This window comes from Orycteropus afer, unplaced genomic scaffold (assembly GCF_000298275.1).
Source record: "Orycteropus afer afer isolate SDZICR_OR568_19922 unplaced genomic scaffold, OryAfe1.0 scaffold00143, whole genome shotgun sequence".
Lineage (NCBI taxonomy): Eukaryota > Metazoa > Chordata > Mammalia > Tubulidentata > Orycteropodidae > Orycteropus > Orycteropus afer.
In genome coordinates, this window is record NW_006921730.1 from 5,384,867 (window position 1) to 5,404,647 (window position 19,781).

The window sequence follows — 19,781 nt, forward strand, 5'->3', positions numbered from 1 at the left end:
CTTCCCTATGTCCTTTCCTCCCATGCACTCCTGCCCCCAGAGCTGTCTCCCTGGGCATACACAGCCCTTCTATTCTCCCATGATTGATCTCTCCAAAGAGTGTATCTACCTAATGTAAATGTTCAGCTCATATGTCTGTCTTCTGTTTGGCTAGAAGCCACAGGAATGGGTTCAATTCCAGACCTGAAAGGCAGCTAGGGGCCATAGTCTTGGGAGTTCTACCAGGCTCTATCAGACCAGCAAACCTGGTCCTTAACCACCCCCCTTTTTTTTCAATGATTTTGAGTTTTGTTCCACATTTTTCTCCCACTCTATCCAGAATCTCCTACAGCCTCCTTTGAGTGGTTGACAGTGGTAGCTGGGCACCATCCAGTTCTTCTGGTCTCACAGTCATATAGGCTGAGGATCACATGGTGTACCCAGTCCCTTAGAGTAACTGTTTCCACACATCTTTGGTTTTCTTGATTCTTCTTTGCTCTGGATGAGGAGAGACCCATCATTGCATCTAGATGGCTGCTTGCAAGCTTTTAAGATCCCAGTCACTATTTGCCAAAGTAGGATGTGGAACAATGTTTTTGTGTAGGGTATTATGCCAATTGAGCTTGAAGTCCCCTGAGACCATGGTCCTGAGCCCAGTGGTTCAACTACTCACTCCCTCTAGGTAAGTTGGTTATGGCCAAGAAATGACTAGAACCTTGTCCCTTATTAGCTCTACTACCCATCTGGAAATTCTTACAGAACTTACAAATACATTTGTAGAAACATTGTCTGCCAGCCTTATACATGGTCATGCGCAAATTCCCCCTGTGCATAGCCATACCTAATCATTCAACCTGTCCACCCATCTACCCACCCTAATATCAGCATTTGCCATTACTAATAATACAGTACTGTTTGTGCAAAAGGGTTCATCTTTGTTGTCTGTACCTCCCATGCACCTCCCTATGTCTTCCTCTTCCTTGATGCCACCAGGTTGATCACTCACATTGGGTACATTGTCCTTCTCTTCACCCAAATCAACACTCGTCTCTACCTATCTATTAGTGTTCCCTTCCCTCCTCTCCCACCCCTGGTAACCAACAAAAAAATTTTCCTTCCATATATAAACCTTTCCTTGACTTTTTACAATAATGGACTAATACAGTATTTGTCATTCTGTGATTGACTTATTTTACTTAGCATAACATCCTCCAAGTTCATCCACATTATGCAGTGTTCTGCAGATTCTACATTATTCTTTAGGATAACTACCCAGAATTTAACTGTTAAGTGATAAATTTACCCTTTTAAGTACTTTATCCAATGCCACATTTAATTGCTTTGCTAAAATATGAAAAAAAAAAAATTGGATAGTTTACAAAAATTGGTATCAAAATGACAAAAATAATTAATTCTGGACAACTGAAATACTTACCTCTTGTAGCTGATTTGCTTGAAGGATCTCTGACACTGAGATTGCCAGACAAAGTGCCTGACTCAGATCTGCATCATCATCCTTGATTCCCAACAAAGTGCTGCCAAATAGATGGTGATTATCCTGTGCAAAGATTTTTAAAATATTAAGAAGAAAAACCAACTCAAACTTCTTTTTTGTAAAAATATTCTTACTAAATCATGATCAAAGATAAAATAACTACATAGCATCCTTGAGTCAAGTGATTTTTAAAACTTACCACAGGCATACCTCAAAGATATTGCAGGTTTGGTTCCAGACCACCACAATAAAGTGAGTCACATGAATTTTTTTGTTTCCCAGTTCACATAAAAGTTATGGTTACACTATACTGTAATCTATTAAGTGTGCACTAGCATTAGGAAAAGTCTGAAATGTTGTGAGAATTACCAAAATATGACAGATACGAAGTGACCACATGCTGTTGGAGAAATGGTATCAACAGCTCGTTCGATGCAGCATTGCTACAAACCTCAATTTGAAAGGGAAAAAAACCCCGCAATTATGTGCAAAGCACAATAAAGTGATGCATAATAAAATGAGGTATGCCTGTATTACATAATCTCAAGTCTAAAGGCCACATACCAAGTTTCTGTCAGAGTTCATACAACATGAAAGACCAAGGACAAATAACATGATGTATTGAACTGGGCAAATCTGCTGCAAAAGTCCTCTTTAAAGGGCAGAAGAGCAAAGGTGTCTCTTTGAAGACTAAGGTGTACCTAACCCAAGCTATGGTATTTTCAGTTGCCTCATATGCATGTGAAAGCTGCACACTAAATAAGGAAAACCAAAGAAAAGTTGATGCTTTTAACTTGTGGTGTTGGCAAAGAATATGGTAAGTACCATGGACTGCCAGAAGAATGAACAAATATGTACTAGAAGAAGTGCAGCCAGAATGCTCCTTGGAAGCAAGAATGGCCAGACTACTTCTCAGCGACTTTGGTCATGTTGTCAGAAGGGAACATTCCCTGGAGAAGGACATCATACTCAGTAAAGTGGAGAGTCAACGAAAAAGGGGAAGGTCTTCGAGGAAAGCCTTCTTAATTAATACAGTGGCTGCAACGACGGGCTCAAGTATAGCAAGGATTGTGAGGCTGGTGCAGACCTGGGAAATGTTTTGTTCTCTGTTGTACATAGGGTTGCTATGAGTTGGAGCCGACATGACAACACCTAACCACACAGCTATTTTCTATACTATCATATATAGTTATCCATACTTGCTGCCATCAAGTCAATTCTGACTCACAGTGGCCCTATAGGACAGAGTAGAATTGCCCCATTGGGTTTCCAAGGGTGTAAATCTTTACGGAAACAGACTGCCCCATCTTTCTCCCACAGAGTGGCTGATGAGTTCAAATCACGAAACTTTCAGTTAGCAGCTAAACACTTCAACCACTGCACTACCAGGGCTCCTTATCATATATAATCAACTATTAAATTTGAAAACTTAAATTTAAATTTAAAACTTAAAATTTTAAAAAACTATCTTTCATATTTAATGTATTATTAAGTACAGAAATGAATTGCATAACTTATGTGATACAATGATCTGTGTAGCCTCTTCTAATTAACAAGTGCTAGTGTAAATTTCCTATTTCTAAAAAGAACAGAGTAAGAGTTCTCACAGAGTATTCTAAACCACCATCTCACCATCACTTACCCTAACCTTATCAAAACAGCTGAAGTCAGTCTGCAGAAAACAAATCTTTTTTTAACTAAGTAATTTTACTGGAAATAATACTGAAAGTGTTTCCTTACTTGCCTCTTGGAATACGTTATAATGAGTATAACTGAATCTTATGTTGACCTTTCAGTGACATAGCTACCAACTAGCAATTATCATGGCAGAATTCTTAAAGAAAAGACAGTAAAGCTCTCTGGGGCACCAGAAATAACAGACCAACCTGTATGCTTTATGAATGGTGGCTTCCATCCCCTGCTCTGCTATTAGCTTTTGCTTCTTGGGAGTATTACTTTCTAGGAGCTTATACCACTTTACTTGTAATCTGATATCCTGTCTTAAAAATGCCTGTCTGGTCTAGGAAGAGTCTATGTCTCTATGGGGCTAAGTGACCCTTTTAACTGTTATGACAACTTTGTATCACTAAAGTTTCACAAGGCTGACTTCCAAATAAAGGAGGGCATACATCTTCTATTGGTTTTTCACCATACAATTTTTAAAGTAAAGAAAGCATTAATTTGGGAAATATCTCACATTTTCTCATGATCAGAAATAACTAGTGTTTGGAACATGGGTGGGATAGCTCCTAGTATATTTACTTTCTATCTTTTATAACTGATCTGTTCCTCCACTAGGGAGAATATTCACACTGACAAGAGCACAAAAAACTGCAACACATACAAGGACAGAAAAGAATGACAACTTATTACAAATGAAGTGGATACAAAGTAAACAATAAAATAATATACAAAATATGAAGCAATGAATATTTGGTTATTTCTTTCTTATACCTTCCTAAATGAAGCTGGTGTTTTACTGCAATAATACTGAGCCAGAGAGAAAAGGTCTTCTATATCTTCTAGATTCAAACTGGATGGAGTGTTTTCCAAGAACTCTGAAATATAATTATAAGATATGACAACATTTTAAAAACTGCTCAGTAAAGAATATACTAATGAGCTTCACTGATGACCAAAGCTGAAATATCTTCAGCATAATGAATACTATATAAATGGAATTTTAACAGTGATGTTTCTAAAGCTGCTTGGGAAAGAAGTGGATTTCCCTACAGGAGCTAAAACTGTTAATGAGATTATGCTGTTAGGGAATAATAATGTCAAGTAATCAAATCAAATTCAGTAGGCTTGATCAGAATACTGTGGTTTATTTATTCAATAAACATATATTAAGTGCTAGATCCCTAGAAATCAAAAATAGCTATAAAAGCATTTCTAACATGATTATTTGTCTTGTGTAAGAAACATAAAAATACTATTTCTGTATAGGGACTAAGGTGGGAGGAACCCAAAGGAGAACCAATGTTTTACAAGGGAGCTAACATATATACTGAGTATTGAGAAGTAAATTAAGGAAGAGCAGAGAGGGGGGAGACGAGGGTTTAACACTGAAACCAAAGAAATAAATATGGAAAGAAATGGAAGAGTGGAAAAAACACAAAGAAATGAACAATGACAGTGAATTCGGGGAAAATAGGTCTGTACCTATAGAGTGTTTTTATAAAATTTTAGAGCTAAGTAGAACATCAGAGCTCTTTTAAACTAATCTCTTAAATGTATAGACGAGGAAACTGAATTTTAGAGATTAAGTGACTTAAAGTGTTCTCTCTACATTAAATGATACTTACGGATAATTTCTTCTTTGCTGTCTGACTCTTGTGCTAAAATAACTTCTCTGTAAAAGTGAATAAAATGAATTTGAGTTAAATATTAAGAAATCACTGAGAAAAGAGGAAAAAAATCTAATCAACTTGATACTCACTTTGCATTAACAAGGATTATTAACATTAAGAAATAAATAAAGAATGGATCTGCTTGTTGTAGATATCCATCCCATATTGCCTGAGTGACTTCAATGGAACAGTAACATCCAAAAAGGCTTCCAAGCTGAAATCAGGAAATGAAATGAGAGCTATAAACCATATGGTACTTTTAAAGTATTAAATGCACAAGTAACATTACATCAAATTATCTTTATTTATATTTAATGTGTACCTTAATTTTCACATATTTAATCCAAAGGCAGAAAAAGGAGATTCAAGGGACAACACAGCCACTTACTAGCTCTGTAGCTATGTAACATAAGACCTGTCACTTAACCTCTTTAAGCTTCCATTTCTATTAAAAAATAAATACCGTCTCAGGACCATATTACGGGGGGGCACCAGACTCAGTTGGCACAACAAAATACATAAAAGCCTTGTTCCGCATCCTACACTGGTGAGCAGCGACTGGTGTCTTAAAGCTTTCAAGTGGCCATCTAAGATAAGATGCAGCTAACAGTCTCCTAGTGTTGGAAACGAAGAAGAGTGGGAAAAAAAAAAAAAAAGGGCATTTGGAAGCAATCAGCCCTAGGATACGACAGACCTCAAGACCAGAAGAACTAGATGGTGCATGGCTACTAATGCCAACCACTCAGGAAAGGATCAAATCTGGAGATCCTGGATAGAGTGAGAGGAAAAATGTGGAACAAAATCCAAAAATTCAATAATGACCAGAATTACTGGTCAGATGAAATCTTATGAGAACCCCAACATGATGACGCTGGAATACATTCTGAACCGACAATAAAACATACCCCCAGGAGCTGGCTCTCAGCCCAATAGTTAACAAGATGTACATGCAGACCACTCAACCCAGGATGACGCACCCACTCACTCTATGGTAATATATCCCTTAGAGCAATAGCTCATGGGACACCAGAGGACTAACATTCAAATTAAGGAAATGCAGGACAAACAGGGGTGCATAAATATGAGGGGCACAGGGGGAGGGTTACAGGGTAGGGAGGGGAGGAGACTGGGTTAGGGATGGACATGGTAAATGGGGAGTGAAACTAAATGTACATGTAATGTTGAATGTAAAACAAGCTTTTACAATAAAAAAATTAAAATAAATAAAAAGGAATACTACTACTCATCTTCTGCCACTGTTGCGAAGTGATAATTAACCTAAAGTATCTAATATAACTAGTACACATTTGTCATTACATAATTAGCATAATTACCCATAGAGCTTTATAAAGGGTAATAGCGTAATTATTATCGTATTACCACAGTATTCAATTTACAAGGTAAATGTGTGCATCAAACACAGTAATTTAAGAGAGTCTTATAAATTTGAATGACTATAAAAATGAGAATTGTTCCCAAAGCTTATTTATATATCATTTGTAACAGATGAGATAGCATTCATATCCCTCAACAGGTTTCAGGAGCTCTATGGGTCTGTATTTCAAATAAAACAGTGGTTAATTTGTAAGTTTCTTTCGAATCCCACTGTTGTTTAATTGCATGAATTCAGTGGTATTTTTAGATCATTCAACTTCCATTAGACAGAGACGACTCATCTAGAGGTTTCAACTTAAAACAATTCTAATGGCTAAAGAGAACTAATGGGAACACACTTAGTGTATATTTTGCGTTAGGTACTAACCACTTTCACGTGTCTTTTATTAGTTCTTACTTTAATTCTCACAACAGGTCTGCAAAGTGGTCAATTTCTTCCCTATTTTACAAGTAAGGAAATAGACTAGGATTAAATAACCTTCCCAAGCTCACAGAGCTAATGAGTAGTGGTGCTGGGTCTAGAAAAAAAGACTCCACAACCCATAAATCACCATAATACTTGACCTTAAAGTTTTTAAAGTACATAATGCTACTAATTTTGTTGTTGTTGTTTTGAAAAATACTATTATAAATACAGATTGGAAGACGCACATACAAATAAAAATAGTAATATATGACGATTCTTACACTCACTTTAACTAAAGATGTCACTGCATTGCTCACAGTTAGGGGTTCTCAGTGTTCAGGAAGTGATTTCAGTTGTTTAGCTCATGATTTAAAAAACAAACAAAGATCCATTTGACAGATATATACTGGTAGCAAGAATAAACTTTTAGGAACATCAGTTTAAGAGAAACCAGTTGTTTAAATACTCAGTCAAAACCTCTTGCTACCAGCATTGAGTACTACTTCAGAGTTCTGACAACAGAAACGGTATTTCCTAGGCAGAGCAAATGATGTGACCAGTACTAGAATGCATAGGAGAAATAGTTTTTAACTTTAATGTATGTAAGTAGATTTAATGGCAACATATAAATCTCAAAGATACTACAATTTTATAGATTATTTTTAAAAGTTACAAGATTATACCCCAGAGGGAAGTCCCCTTAGGCTTGAGATTTAATGTGCCCAGAATTGAAACCAGTTGTTGTTGTTGTTTTATGTGCCATCAAGTCAAACCCGACTCATAGCGACCCCTCCTTGGGTTTCCGAGGCAATATCACTACGGAAGTAGGATTGCCCAACCTTCCTTCCGAGGAGTGGCTGGTGGGTTTGAACCACCAGCCGTCTGGTTAGCAGGCAAGTGTCTTAGCCACTATGATACCAGAGCTCCAGTTAGCATTCTCTAATTACCATTTGTGGACTCCCTGGTGGTACAAAAGGTTAACACACTTGGCTGCTAACCAAACGGTTGAAGAATGGAGTCCATCCAGAGATGCCTAGGAAGACAGGCCTGATGATCTACGTCTAGAGAATCAGCCGTTGAAAACCCTATGGAGCACAGTTCTATTCTGACATGCAGGGAGCTGCCATGAGTCAGAATCGATTTGACTGTAACATTTTTTTTTTTCCAAATTACAAATTGCTAACTCATTCCATCATCCTCTGAGACAGGTATTATTATTTCCATTCTACAGATGAGGAAACTGAAGTTCAGAGGCAAAGTTATTTGTTTTAAATTACACAGCTAGTAAGTATCAGAAAAGGATTCCCCCGAAAGGCACATTAGGTGAGATATAATCAAGGAGTATTTTTAATTTTTGAATATATGTTCTTCCAGCATCCAATCATTGCTTTGGAACCAACTTCAAGTTAACCTAGAATATAAAAAAAAAAAAAAAAAAAAAAACCCAAACTCATTGCCATCAAGTTGGTTCCAACTCACAGTGACTCCTCCTTGGGTCTCTGAGGCGGTATCTCTACAAAAGTAGATTGCCGAGTCTTCCTTCTGAGGAGTGGCTGGTGAACCTTCTAGTTAGCAGTTCTCAAAATTTTATCTGAGGACTCTTGTAAGTCCCTAAGATTATTTTTACTGGGGAAGGGAGGAGGCTCATGATGTCAACACTATTTTTATAACAGTACTTAGATTTTATTTTTCATTCTCATTCTCTCATAAGTGAAGAAAAGAATTTCCAAAGGCTGTATGACATATGTCATAAGCAGATATGACAATCCATCTGCCTCTGATCCAAAACCAGTTGAAGTTTAGCCAAATGTTAAAAAAATTTACAAAAATATAAAATGATGCCACCATTCTGCTTATTGTTTGCAAAAAATAGTCATTTTCCATAAAAGTAGGTTATTTATGTTAACATATAATAAGTTTATTATTATTTTTAAATGAATAAATGGACATTTAAAATTTTTTAGTTTTTATTTCTAATACAGTAAACATCAATATAGCCCTTATAAACATTGAATCCTCAATACTTTTTTAAGAGTGTAAGGGGTTCTGAGACCAAAAGGATTGAAAACCACTGACCTAGAATAAAAAATCTTTCTGTTGAAAATGCAAGTATAAATGACAGAGCAGTGGGATATACTTTGTATTTTTACATTAACCATTTATATATTCTTAAATCATTTCTCACATGATTCTACATGAATTCTTATTCATGCCATCAACAAATAGTCACACAGTTTTAAACTGAATTGATATATATATTCACACACACACACACCCACCACCACCATTTTGTCTGTCAGTTTGTTGTACTGTGGAGCTTGTGTGTTGCTGTGAGGCTGGAGGCTATGTCATCAGTATATCAAATACCAGCAGGGTCACCCATAGTGGACAGGTTTCAGCAGAGCTTCTAGACTGAGAGAGACTGGAAAGAAGGATGGGGCTAGCCATCTACTTCTGAAAAACACTGGCCATGAAAACTTTGTAACAGTGAAACACTGTCTGGTATATTACTATAAAACTTTATGAACAGCTGTGAAACACTGTACACATTGGCTGCCAATAATGGGCTCAAGCACAGAAAGGATTGTGAGGATGGCACAGAACCAGGCAGTGTTTCATTCTATTACACACAGAGTCACTAGAGTCAGAGCTGACTCGATGGCCCTTAACAACAATAAAAACCACATGCGCACATGCACACAAACATGCATCTATACTTATAGATACATGTAACAGCAAAAGGCTAACTTTCGTATCAACATAATCGGAACTAACATTAAATGAACGATAAAAAATGGTATTCTGAAATGCCAATAAATTCACTTCTGTGATTTAAGTAGTAATGATTTATAATTTAGTACTTTTTTTCTTTTTTGAGACGGGGAAAAAAAATACCTAATTATAGTGTTATAGAGGAGCTCTGGTAGCGTAGTGCCTAAGGCACTTGATTGCTAACCAGAAGGTTGGTGGTTCAAACCCACCACCCAACTCCTCAGAAGGAAGATTGGGCAATCTACTTCCGTAGTGATTCTGCCTCAGAAACCCAAGGAGGGGTCTCTATGAGTCAGGTCCGACTTGAAGGCACATAACAACAACCACAACAACATAGTGTTATAGAAATCTATTTTTCATTAAATGTTCCTACTTTCACTTTATTACCCAGTTGAGCGCATAGGAGTCTGGAGTAATTTTCTTTGTATCAAGAAAAGAACAAAGCTCAGGCTCATGGTATTGGATGAGTAATCGGAAGAGATGAAATGGTCTCCCCTTCAAGGAACAATCCCTAGAAGACAAGAGAAGCAAGCATTTTTGCATTAATATGTCACAAATTATCACATTAGTAACCAACTCCAGCAATACCCACTTCTACGCCCTACTTCCCATACACTTGAGGCACAGCAGCCTCAGCAAGTCTACTTGATATAACCAGGCAGGACACTCTTACTAACATCTTTGATATACTTCATTTGAAACAAGAGATCTACAGCACTCTAGGGGGCTTCCCTCCTGGTGAACCCAAGCAGCACTCAAGTGAGAGGGCTACATGGATCACTAAAAACAACAGGACCACTCAGGCATTTAGGTAACTTTGGAACCTCAAAGGGAGATCTGGAGAGTCTTAAAAGTTCAGATCTCTTCTTTCCTGACAAAGAAAAGGCAACTTCTGGAAAGGCTTCAGGTTAGCACCACAGTTAATGTACTCAATTAGGAATGTATTTCAAATAAACACACAAGTCTGAAATGGCCACAGATCAACATTTCCAAATAGCAGACCCAGAACCTTAGAAGTTGGCAAAGTAGACTAGATACCAGAGTGAATTCCAGGAGGTCCCAAACACTGTGCTCATCCACTGATGCCAAACTTTGCAATCACTTATCTTAATGAATAACTGTCTTATTTCAAAGGTTTACTGTGAAAGTAAATAAGAAAGTTGACTGTGAACACTATTTTAAAGTAAAAGTACCAAACACATACTCCACCATTTTTATCATCACAATGTCTTAAAAAAAAATACCACATTTTACTGCCAGAGACTTTATTTTCAAATGTAGAAATAATTATAAAAGGCCTAGAGAAGCATTCGACAGCACATAACAACAACAACAAAGAGAAGCATTCCAGGCCATGGAGTCTCTGCAATTTCTAGTCACTATCTTAAGGAGTCTCTCTGCCTACTCAGCTTTAAGAAGACTCCTTTTCCCAGGGTCATGGAAGGCACACTCAGCTCTGGTCTCAATGGTACCTCCCCACACCCAGGTACCCAAGCAGTTGAACCCAAAGAGGACAATCCCTTGGAGCAGGTCCAGACCTAGTCTACATACTAGGCATACCCCTCAGGAAACATAGCTCCTTCCTCTTTCTCGTTCTCAGTCCCTGACCTTGAACTCAGAAGCCTTCTTTTAACTTCCACAAAGTAGCACTTTTAGAAAATGTTTTGTGCCTATAGGAGCTATTATATTCACATTAATGTATTATATTGTCTCCGTATTTGTCATACCTCTGATTTTAACTGAGTTATTTTATTTAAAAAAAAAAAAAAAAACTCTTAAAAGATGTTAGATTTTTGGTAATTATGACCTCACTGGATACTGGGAAAATACAGTTAACTTTTTAACCACTTCTTTGGGGAAAAAAAAATCAATATTGCAAGCAAACTTACTTCTAGAGTTTGGATGGTTAAAATACAGTGTTAAAATGGGGACATGGTGACAATGAACTCATCTTCATTTGGACCAGGAGGATTCACCAGTTCCTCAGTCACAATTGCAAACTTTATCACAGTCAGCTTTTGTACAGAGATGTATTCTAGTAGTCACAAGGGAATGAGGCAGGAATGTGTCTAATCAATCAGCAAAAAATTAAAATAGCTCAAAGGTCATCATAATAAAACTCTGTTATCTATTGAGGGAATACTATGTGCCAGTCACTTTAAAGAGTTATTTTATCTTTATAAACAAGCCTATAAAATATACTTTTATCTTCATTTTACAGATGAGAAAACCGAGGCTTAGCTGAGATCAAGTAGCTCACTAAAGGTCACATAGCTAGAAGTGATGACTTAAGACTGGTACTGAGAAACTGGACATAAGACATTCTTCCATACTGTCCAATCATATACATAATCTGATATTTCAATAAGTGATATTTTGGCAGAGGTATATACTTCAAAAAAAGCAAACTATAAAAACAAAAGGTAAAATTTTTCATGTAAAGAATTAATGAAATGAATGTCATGGTTTTAAAATGAAAGCATTGATAAGGAATGCTTTCAAATGCTATTCAAGTGGGAATAAGAAAAAAAATTATACAAATCTAAGATCTGAAGTCACTGCAAGGATTTCGTATAACCCTCAAGTTGCCACCTTTTGATACTGCAGATGGCAGAGCTGTTTTGTAGAAAAGGCTCCAGGCTGGCAATTCAGGTCCCCAGGGACAGAACTGGTTTTCCTTTGGCAAGAATACCTTCTCCTTAGTTTGAATACTTTCCCTATTATATAATACAATTGTAATAGAATGAATGGTAAGGCAGAACACAGAAACAGATAGTGGGTAGGTGCACAAACTGCACGAACAACTGTCTAGTTCGTTTTTTGAAAAAGGAGTTTATATCTGGGAACAGGTTATTACAACAGCATCTATTCATTAAATTGTTGTGTACCACAGTTTCTCTCTATTCCAAGGCATTGTGATTGACAGAATTCTACCCATTTTATGTCTGAATCTGTCCAATAAGATGATACATTATCATCATAGTGTTCTTCTAGTAGCATCTTGTGGGTTACATGTTCCATCGAGGGATATAAACGCTGATCATGGCTGGGCCGCTGTTACATGTGGAACTTATAGAAATAGGAACTAGAGGACCCAGACAAGACCATGTATTATATAGCACAGTGTAAAGTCCCTTCCCTCATACTCCCAACCACCACTATCAACATTCTCTAGAGAAAAGGATGCAATATCCCTTGCTATTGTTAGCTCTGTTGCTGTAGGGCAGCCATGAGAAGAGCTAAAATATAACAAAATGACTCCTAAATATGGATTCCAGTTTTGTCTGTGCCATGACCATAGCCTTTTCTTCTAGTATCTCTCAGTAGGGTTTTTCTTACAGGAAGGAATATTGCTTCCTAGTAGCAGAGAGATTCCCATCCCTGGTGCACATCAAAATCACCTGAGGAGCTTTTTAAAAATACTTATGCCTAGACTCTATCTATTTATATTTAAAACTCCAGGGACCAGTATGCTTTAGAAGTTCTTTAGGTTTTAGGTGGATAGACATTTCTCCAAAAATGACATAAAAATTGCCAATAAACACTAAAAAAGATGCTCAACATCATTAGCCATCAAAGAAATGCAAATCAAAACCACAATGAGATATCACTTCATACCCATTAGGATGGCTATAATGAAAAAGATAAGTTTTGAATGAGGATGTGTTAATGGGAATGCAAAATGACACAGTCACTATGGAAAAGTCTGGCAATTCCTCAAAGGGTTTAACAGAACTTCCATATGATCTAGCAATTCTATTCCTAATACTGATCCAAGAGAAATGAAAATACATGCCCACACAAAAACATGTGCACAGATGTTCATAACAGCATCTCTAAAAAAGTGAAAAACACCCAAACATTCATCAACTGAAGAATGGATAAATAATACATGGTATAGCCAAACAATAGAATATTATCCAACAATAAAAAAGAATGAAGTACTGATACATGCTGCAACATGGATGAACCTTGAAAACATGCTAAGTGAAAGAAGGCAGTCAAATGAGTCTATTTACATGAAATATCCAAAACAGACAAATCCATAGAGACCTAAAGTAGACTAGTGGTAGTCTCAACCTGATGGCAATGGGTTTGGCTTTTTGGTTTTAAGGATGAATATTCTGAGGAGAAACGGGGAGTGACTACTAATGTGTATGGGGTTTGTTTCTGGGTGATAAAAATGTTCTAAAGTTGTGATGATGGTTGTCCAACTGAATTGTAAAAAATAGTAAGAGTAAATTCCATGATATGTAAATTACATCTTGATAAAGCTGTTGTTATAAAACAGAAAATACAATGAAAAGTTCTTTAGTTGATTCTAACAAGCAACCAGAATAGAGAACTACATTAACTAAGCATTAGATGTTCATCCAAATTTAGGTTCAAATTCTGACTCAACTACGTATCAGATTAAAATCCTAGACAAGGATTAAATTAAAATCTTAGAAATTAAATTAAAATGCTTAATATCTTTCTTTCTTTACCTTGGCTTCCCTAGTTGTAAATTTACTTTATAAAGGCACCTGTTTAAATGAGAAAATATACAAAGCACTTATACCTGTCATAGTGTGTCACATAGAAAGTAGTCAAAAATGGTAGGCATTTAACTATCAAGGTCCAAAATAGCAGTTCTTCATCTTGGCTGCACTCTGGAATCAAGTGGGAAGATCTGAATAAATACTGAAGCCTGGGTCCCAGTCCCAAGAGTTCTTGACTTAATTAGTTAGGTATGCAAATAGGCATCAGGATTTTTAAAAGCTCCCCCAATCATTCTCATGTGCGCCAAGCCACTGGTCTGGATTATCTGAAGTTTCTTTTAGCTCTAAAATTGTGATTTTTATGCCTCCCTAAGCACTAGGAACTACACGAATTCTTTCCAGTCTAATGATTGCCTCTCTCCCCACTACCATCACAACCACCTATATACATCTGCCTGGTTTTAACTTAAGCATCATAAATTAGGCCCTCATTATAAATTTCCATCCAAAAAACAAAAACAACTGCCATCAAGTTGATTTATTCTATATTTCACCTTCCCAACATTCAGTACATTTTTAGTTACTTGGTCAATGCCTGCAATTCTAGGATTACATTCTAAGCTGTAACCCCAGCACCTTGCATAAAGTAGAGTTCCAAAAGTTTTTACTCTTTACTCATAAACTGTGATGTTAGTTTTATTTTCCAAGTAAAGAAATTAAAATAGGGATACCAAATGAATAAACTTGAAGGGTTATGCTGCATATATAAACCTTAGATGCATAAATTCTAAACTAAAGAATCCTTTAAAAAATGTTTATAATCACAAAAATTAAGTCCATTAATTATTATCATCCAAATAACTTAATAAATATTTGAATACCTTACCTCCAAAGTAAACCCAATAACTTTAGCCAAAGCAACTAGACCTATTCTCCTTTAAAAACTATATAATAACTAAATCATATTTTACCTGGGAATGTACTTATTCATGATTGCATAAAAGCAGTTGTATAAGTCGCTGCGTGGCAGTTGAAGATGCACCAATGGCTTGAGTAGATGTATCCAGCTAAGGGACGTGTTATATTTAATGTTACGTGATTTACAATAAAAGGTAATTACAGATTCAATATCCAAAAGTAATGCTGCTGATGTCTCCTCTGGCACTGAAAGCTGGTCTAGAAAATAAGTGTCAAAGTAAAGTTAACAAGAGCCTTTTAGAGGTTTAGTTATTGGGCATTACACTTATAACAATACTATGTTATTGCATTTAGAGTATGACAAAGGGAAATTAAAGCTCCATGAAAGCACATATTCTTTACACTTATTTCACTAAACATTGAAACCAAGGGAAAAAACTCTCAAAGCTCTGTCAGAATATTCTTGTTTTAAATCATAAGCAAGAGAGTTGCTTAAAGAAAATTAATAATAAGTTTCATCTAAGTCTGTGTTTTCTTATATAGTTCCCAGTGAGACAAGGGAAAGGGATGGAAGGCTCCTAAATATTCAGTATTTACTATTAGAACTTCATTTAATAAGACATGAGCTATGTGGTGGTGTAGTGCCTAAAGCATTTGACTGCTAACCAGAAAGCTGGTAGTTCAAACTTACCAGCCACTATACAGAAGGAAAACTGGGCAATCTATTCCTGTAAAGATTTACTGCCTCAGAAACCCAAAGGAGTTGCTATGAGTCAAAATCAACTGGATGGCAGTGAGTTTGGTTTGGAGTCATATATATGTTAAACAAAAGAATGGCCAGTCAAAGTAGAGAGGTAGGCAAAGACAGGCACAACTCATATTCCTGGGAAGCAAAAAGTATTTTCTAAACAATAAGATTACCATCTACACCATGACAGGCAGTTGCCACCACGGTTTTGGCAAGGAGAAAGAGATTTGTTCTCCTTCACCAAATTCCCTTTCCTTTGCCGACACTGGCAACGTTTCTGTTATGGTTAATATACAAAAGCCTATTTAACCAATAGTCTAACTAAATTATGATGGAAAGAGGAAAGAAAAATACCAATGGGTAGTAAATGAACTAAAAAGAGAAATATAAACTAATTTAATCAATACTGTGAATTGACAGAGGCTTTCAGAAGCTCTGGTGGCATAGTGTGTAAGGCACTGGACTGCTAATCAGAAGTCTGGCAGTTCAAATCCACCAGCCACTCCTCGGAAGGAAGGTTGGGTAATCTACTTCCATAGTGATACCGCCTCGGAAACCCAAGAAGGGGTCACTATGAGTCAGATCCAACTCAATGGAAGTGTGCTTGGTTTTGGTTTTTTTGTTTTAAGGAGTTGTTGGAAACTATTCATCTATGATACACAACTGTTTTTCTATAGCAAATCAAGAGCTCTAATTTACAGACAAACTTTTGGAATACTACCCTTTTGAGGACTGTATATAATCACACACCTCTTAAATTATTCAAAATCAAGATTAAGACTGCCACAGAACTGTAAATGTAAATCAAGAGTCAAACATATAATGCAAAAGATACAGTAAAACTTGGGCTCTCTTTTGAAGTTATTAGATGGTATGCCATAAGAATTTCAAAAACAAAGTCCTAAAACTATTTATAAGCCCTTTACAAATTCAATATTGCAAATTATAACCAGTTAATTGTTACTCCCCAATCTCAAAATTAATATTTTCAAAATTTTTCACAGTTTGAAACAATTATTAAACTTACCAATAAGTTCTTGGCAATCATTATGAACAGAGTTCTGTTCTAGCAGGTCTAAAATACCATCCCATGATGCTAAACTATCACCTTTTCCTGCAACATTGAGAGCAATCTGGAAGAAATATAAAAAAGCCACTAGTTTCTTATGTCATTTCTCAGTATTGGAAAATATGCTGTAATAATGGAAAGGCCTGAATTTAGGGATAACAAATACATACTTCAAAGACTAGAAAGTAATATATGTATAACCCACCAAAAACTGAGCTCTTAATTATATCACATGAGCCAAAAGAATCATTTTAAATCCTTCCATATTCATTTTACTACTTCTGATCCATAATAGAATTACACAAAACATGCAAATGTATTTAAACAGATATTATTTCTGCTCTTTTAAAAAATATAGACACTATATAATATGTAGGAAAGCACACATATACCATGTACAATTAAAAATTATACAGAATAAAATGTTCATGATATAATTTTTCAAAAAACATATTACAAACATTATGATGATTAAAAGAATCTTAAGAGACATATCAATTAAATGCAATGTATGGGATTCTGATTTAAACAAATCTTTTGTAAAAATACATGTATGAGACAACCAAGGAAATAAACTGATGATACTAAGGAATTATTAACTTCTTAAAAATGTTTAATGGTGTTATGATTATTTTAAGAGTTTATTTTCTCTTTTAAACTTTCATACTACAGTATTTCAGATGAAACATACTACCAGGAATTTGGTTTAAAATAATCCAGTGAGTGTGGTGGGGAAGTACATTAGCCAAAATGTTGGTAACAGTTAAAGCAGGGTGATGGGTAATGGGGCTCATTACACAATTCTCTCTACTTTTGTGTTTTAAATTTCTATAACATAAAGTTCAGAAAATGTTGCTATCTGGTTATAATTCCATTTCTGTTAATATATATATGCACAGGGGAAAAAAATTAATGGATATATGCCAAGATGTTCCAATGTGCTTTACCTGTAGCTGGCAGATGACAGATGATTATTTTATTCTTTGTGCTCACATGTTTTCACAAAGATATGTATTTCCTTTGCAATCATAAAGAGAAATCTTAATCTAAATTTTATGAAATAATAATACATATTCATTGGATAATGTTTGAAAAGAAGAAGATAAAGCAAAGGAAAATCTTCCATAGTCCCAATGCTCAAAGGCATCCCATATATATATATATATATATTTTTTTTAACACACAGTTGAGATCATTCCTACATATATTCTATTTTACTCACTGGGGGGTGCATTTTCCCTCACCACTACTAAGTAATGGCTATGAAAGAAAACGTTACTTTCCAAAACTTAAACCACTATCGTTAAACATACCAAATACCACAAAAACACACATTTTTGTAAGTTGCTTTTTTTTTTTTGGACACATTTTGTAGATGTGGTATACTCATAAGATAATAAAGTCTTCTGCAACTAAGTTTTGGCAGTTCAAACCCATCAGCCACTCCTTGGAAGGAAGACTGGGCAATCTACTTCCATAGTGATACCACCTCGAAACCCCAAAGAGGGGTCACTATGAGTAGGGTCTGACTCGATGGCACATAACAACGACAACAACAACAACTAAATTAGCTTGTAATAAAACTTTCTTTTTAATTGTGATTATATTTTACACATTTTAGGTTCCAGTTACCTTCCAAACTTTGGCCCTCAGAGCAGCAGGCAGTGGTCTCCCTTGAATTATATTTCTTAAAGTTTCAAGATCACAGCCTCCTGCTTCCAAGGCTTCTTCAAGGTCTTTTTCCCTAAAAAAACAAGTCCTGTTTACTAAGATAAACTTTGTATTTTTTTGTTATTCAAGATTTATTTATTTATAAACATGGCTTGTTAAAATCTAAAGTCTAAAGGGAGCTCTAGGTGGCGTAGTGCCTAAGGCACTTGACTGCTAACCCCAAGTCTGGCGGTTCAAACCCACCAGCCACTCCTCAGAAGGAAGGTTGGGCAATCTACTTCCATGGTGATACCGCCTCAGAAACCCAAAGAGGGGTCACTATGTGTCGGGTCTGACATGACAGCACATAACAACAAAAACAACAGTTAAAGTCTATGTCTTAAGAAAAAAAAAAAAGGTTCTCAGCAGCCAAAATGCACTGCCAATGCATAAACAGTATTCATATATTTTATTTTCTTGGAAGAGGACCTTGTGTTTCATATAGTCTTTTTTTTCCCCCCTTATTTTAGATTTAGTTCTAACAAGTTGGGTTGTCCGTTTTCCAAGGCTAGAGAACTTTAAAAACAAAAGACAAAGGAAAGTAGGCTATAGCATCGTGAAGTCACAGTAATACTAGTATTTACAGCAGTAATGACTAATACTTTATACAGCACTACCTATGTGTTGGGAGCTCTGGTAGCATAGTGCCTAAGGCACTTGACTGCTAACCAGAAGGTTAGTGATTCAAACCCACCAGCCACTCCTTGGAAGAAGGTTGGACAATCTACTTCCGTAGTGATACTGCCTCAGCAACCCAAGGAGGGGTCACTATGAGTCGCGTCCGACTCAACGGCACATAACAACAACACAACAACCTATGTGCTGAGTATCATTTGAAACATTTTATGAGTTCTTAACATTATGCTGGATAGTTAAGTAGCAAGAAGGAGAAACCATAAAATTCAGCCAAGAATTCAAAGCACTGCAATCTGGGACTATTTAGTACATAAATACACAAAATAAATTAATACACATTATAAATTAAAACAGATTATAGTGCCTATAGTGGTACCTGGCTTACAGTAAGCATTCAAAAACAAGGAATAAAAAAGCTAAAATTGCATTATTTTCATCTGCATACAGCTAAAATAATTCTATTAAAAAAAAAGGCCAAGGTATAAATTGTTGCTTAACCAGAAAATAATCACTTAAAATAACTAATTTCTTAAGAATTCTCAAAAGCTGAGGTTTCAGTGTTTATAATTTTGATATACCAACAATAAACAAACTGTACAAATGAAAAAATCCCTAACCCAGCCAACAATTTCAAACATCTGCAAAATCTGAAAGACAGAGTATCCCACTGTTGTTAGATGCCATCAAGTAAGTTCCAACTCATAGCAATCTGCCATGGAATAAGTTCCAACTCATAGTAACCCTAAATACAACAGAAAGAAACACTACCGGGTCCTTCCCCATTCTCACTATCGTTGCTATGTTTGAGCCCATCATTGA

General features: G+C 36.0%; 1 protein-coding gene across 1 annotated transcript in view; it reads right to left on the reverse strand.

Annotated features, from left to right (window-relative positions):
• TBC1D23 (TBC1 domain family member 23) overlaps positions 1-19,781 on the reverse strand; it is a 110,441-nt gene that overhangs the window by 41,642 nt on the left and 49,018 nt on the right. Inside the window, 8 exon segments of the mRNA XM_007945787.2 lie at positions 1,415-1,537; positions 3,929-4,032; positions 4,783-4,829; positions 4,917-5,041; positions 9,788-9,911; positions 14,853-15,057; positions 16,575-16,680; positions 18,249-18,375. Coding sequence (XP_007943978.2) covers positions 1,415-1,537; positions 3,929-4,032; positions 4,783-4,829; positions 4,917-5,041; positions 9,788-9,911; positions 14,853-15,057; positions 16,575-16,680; positions 18,249-18,375 — 961 coding nt within the window.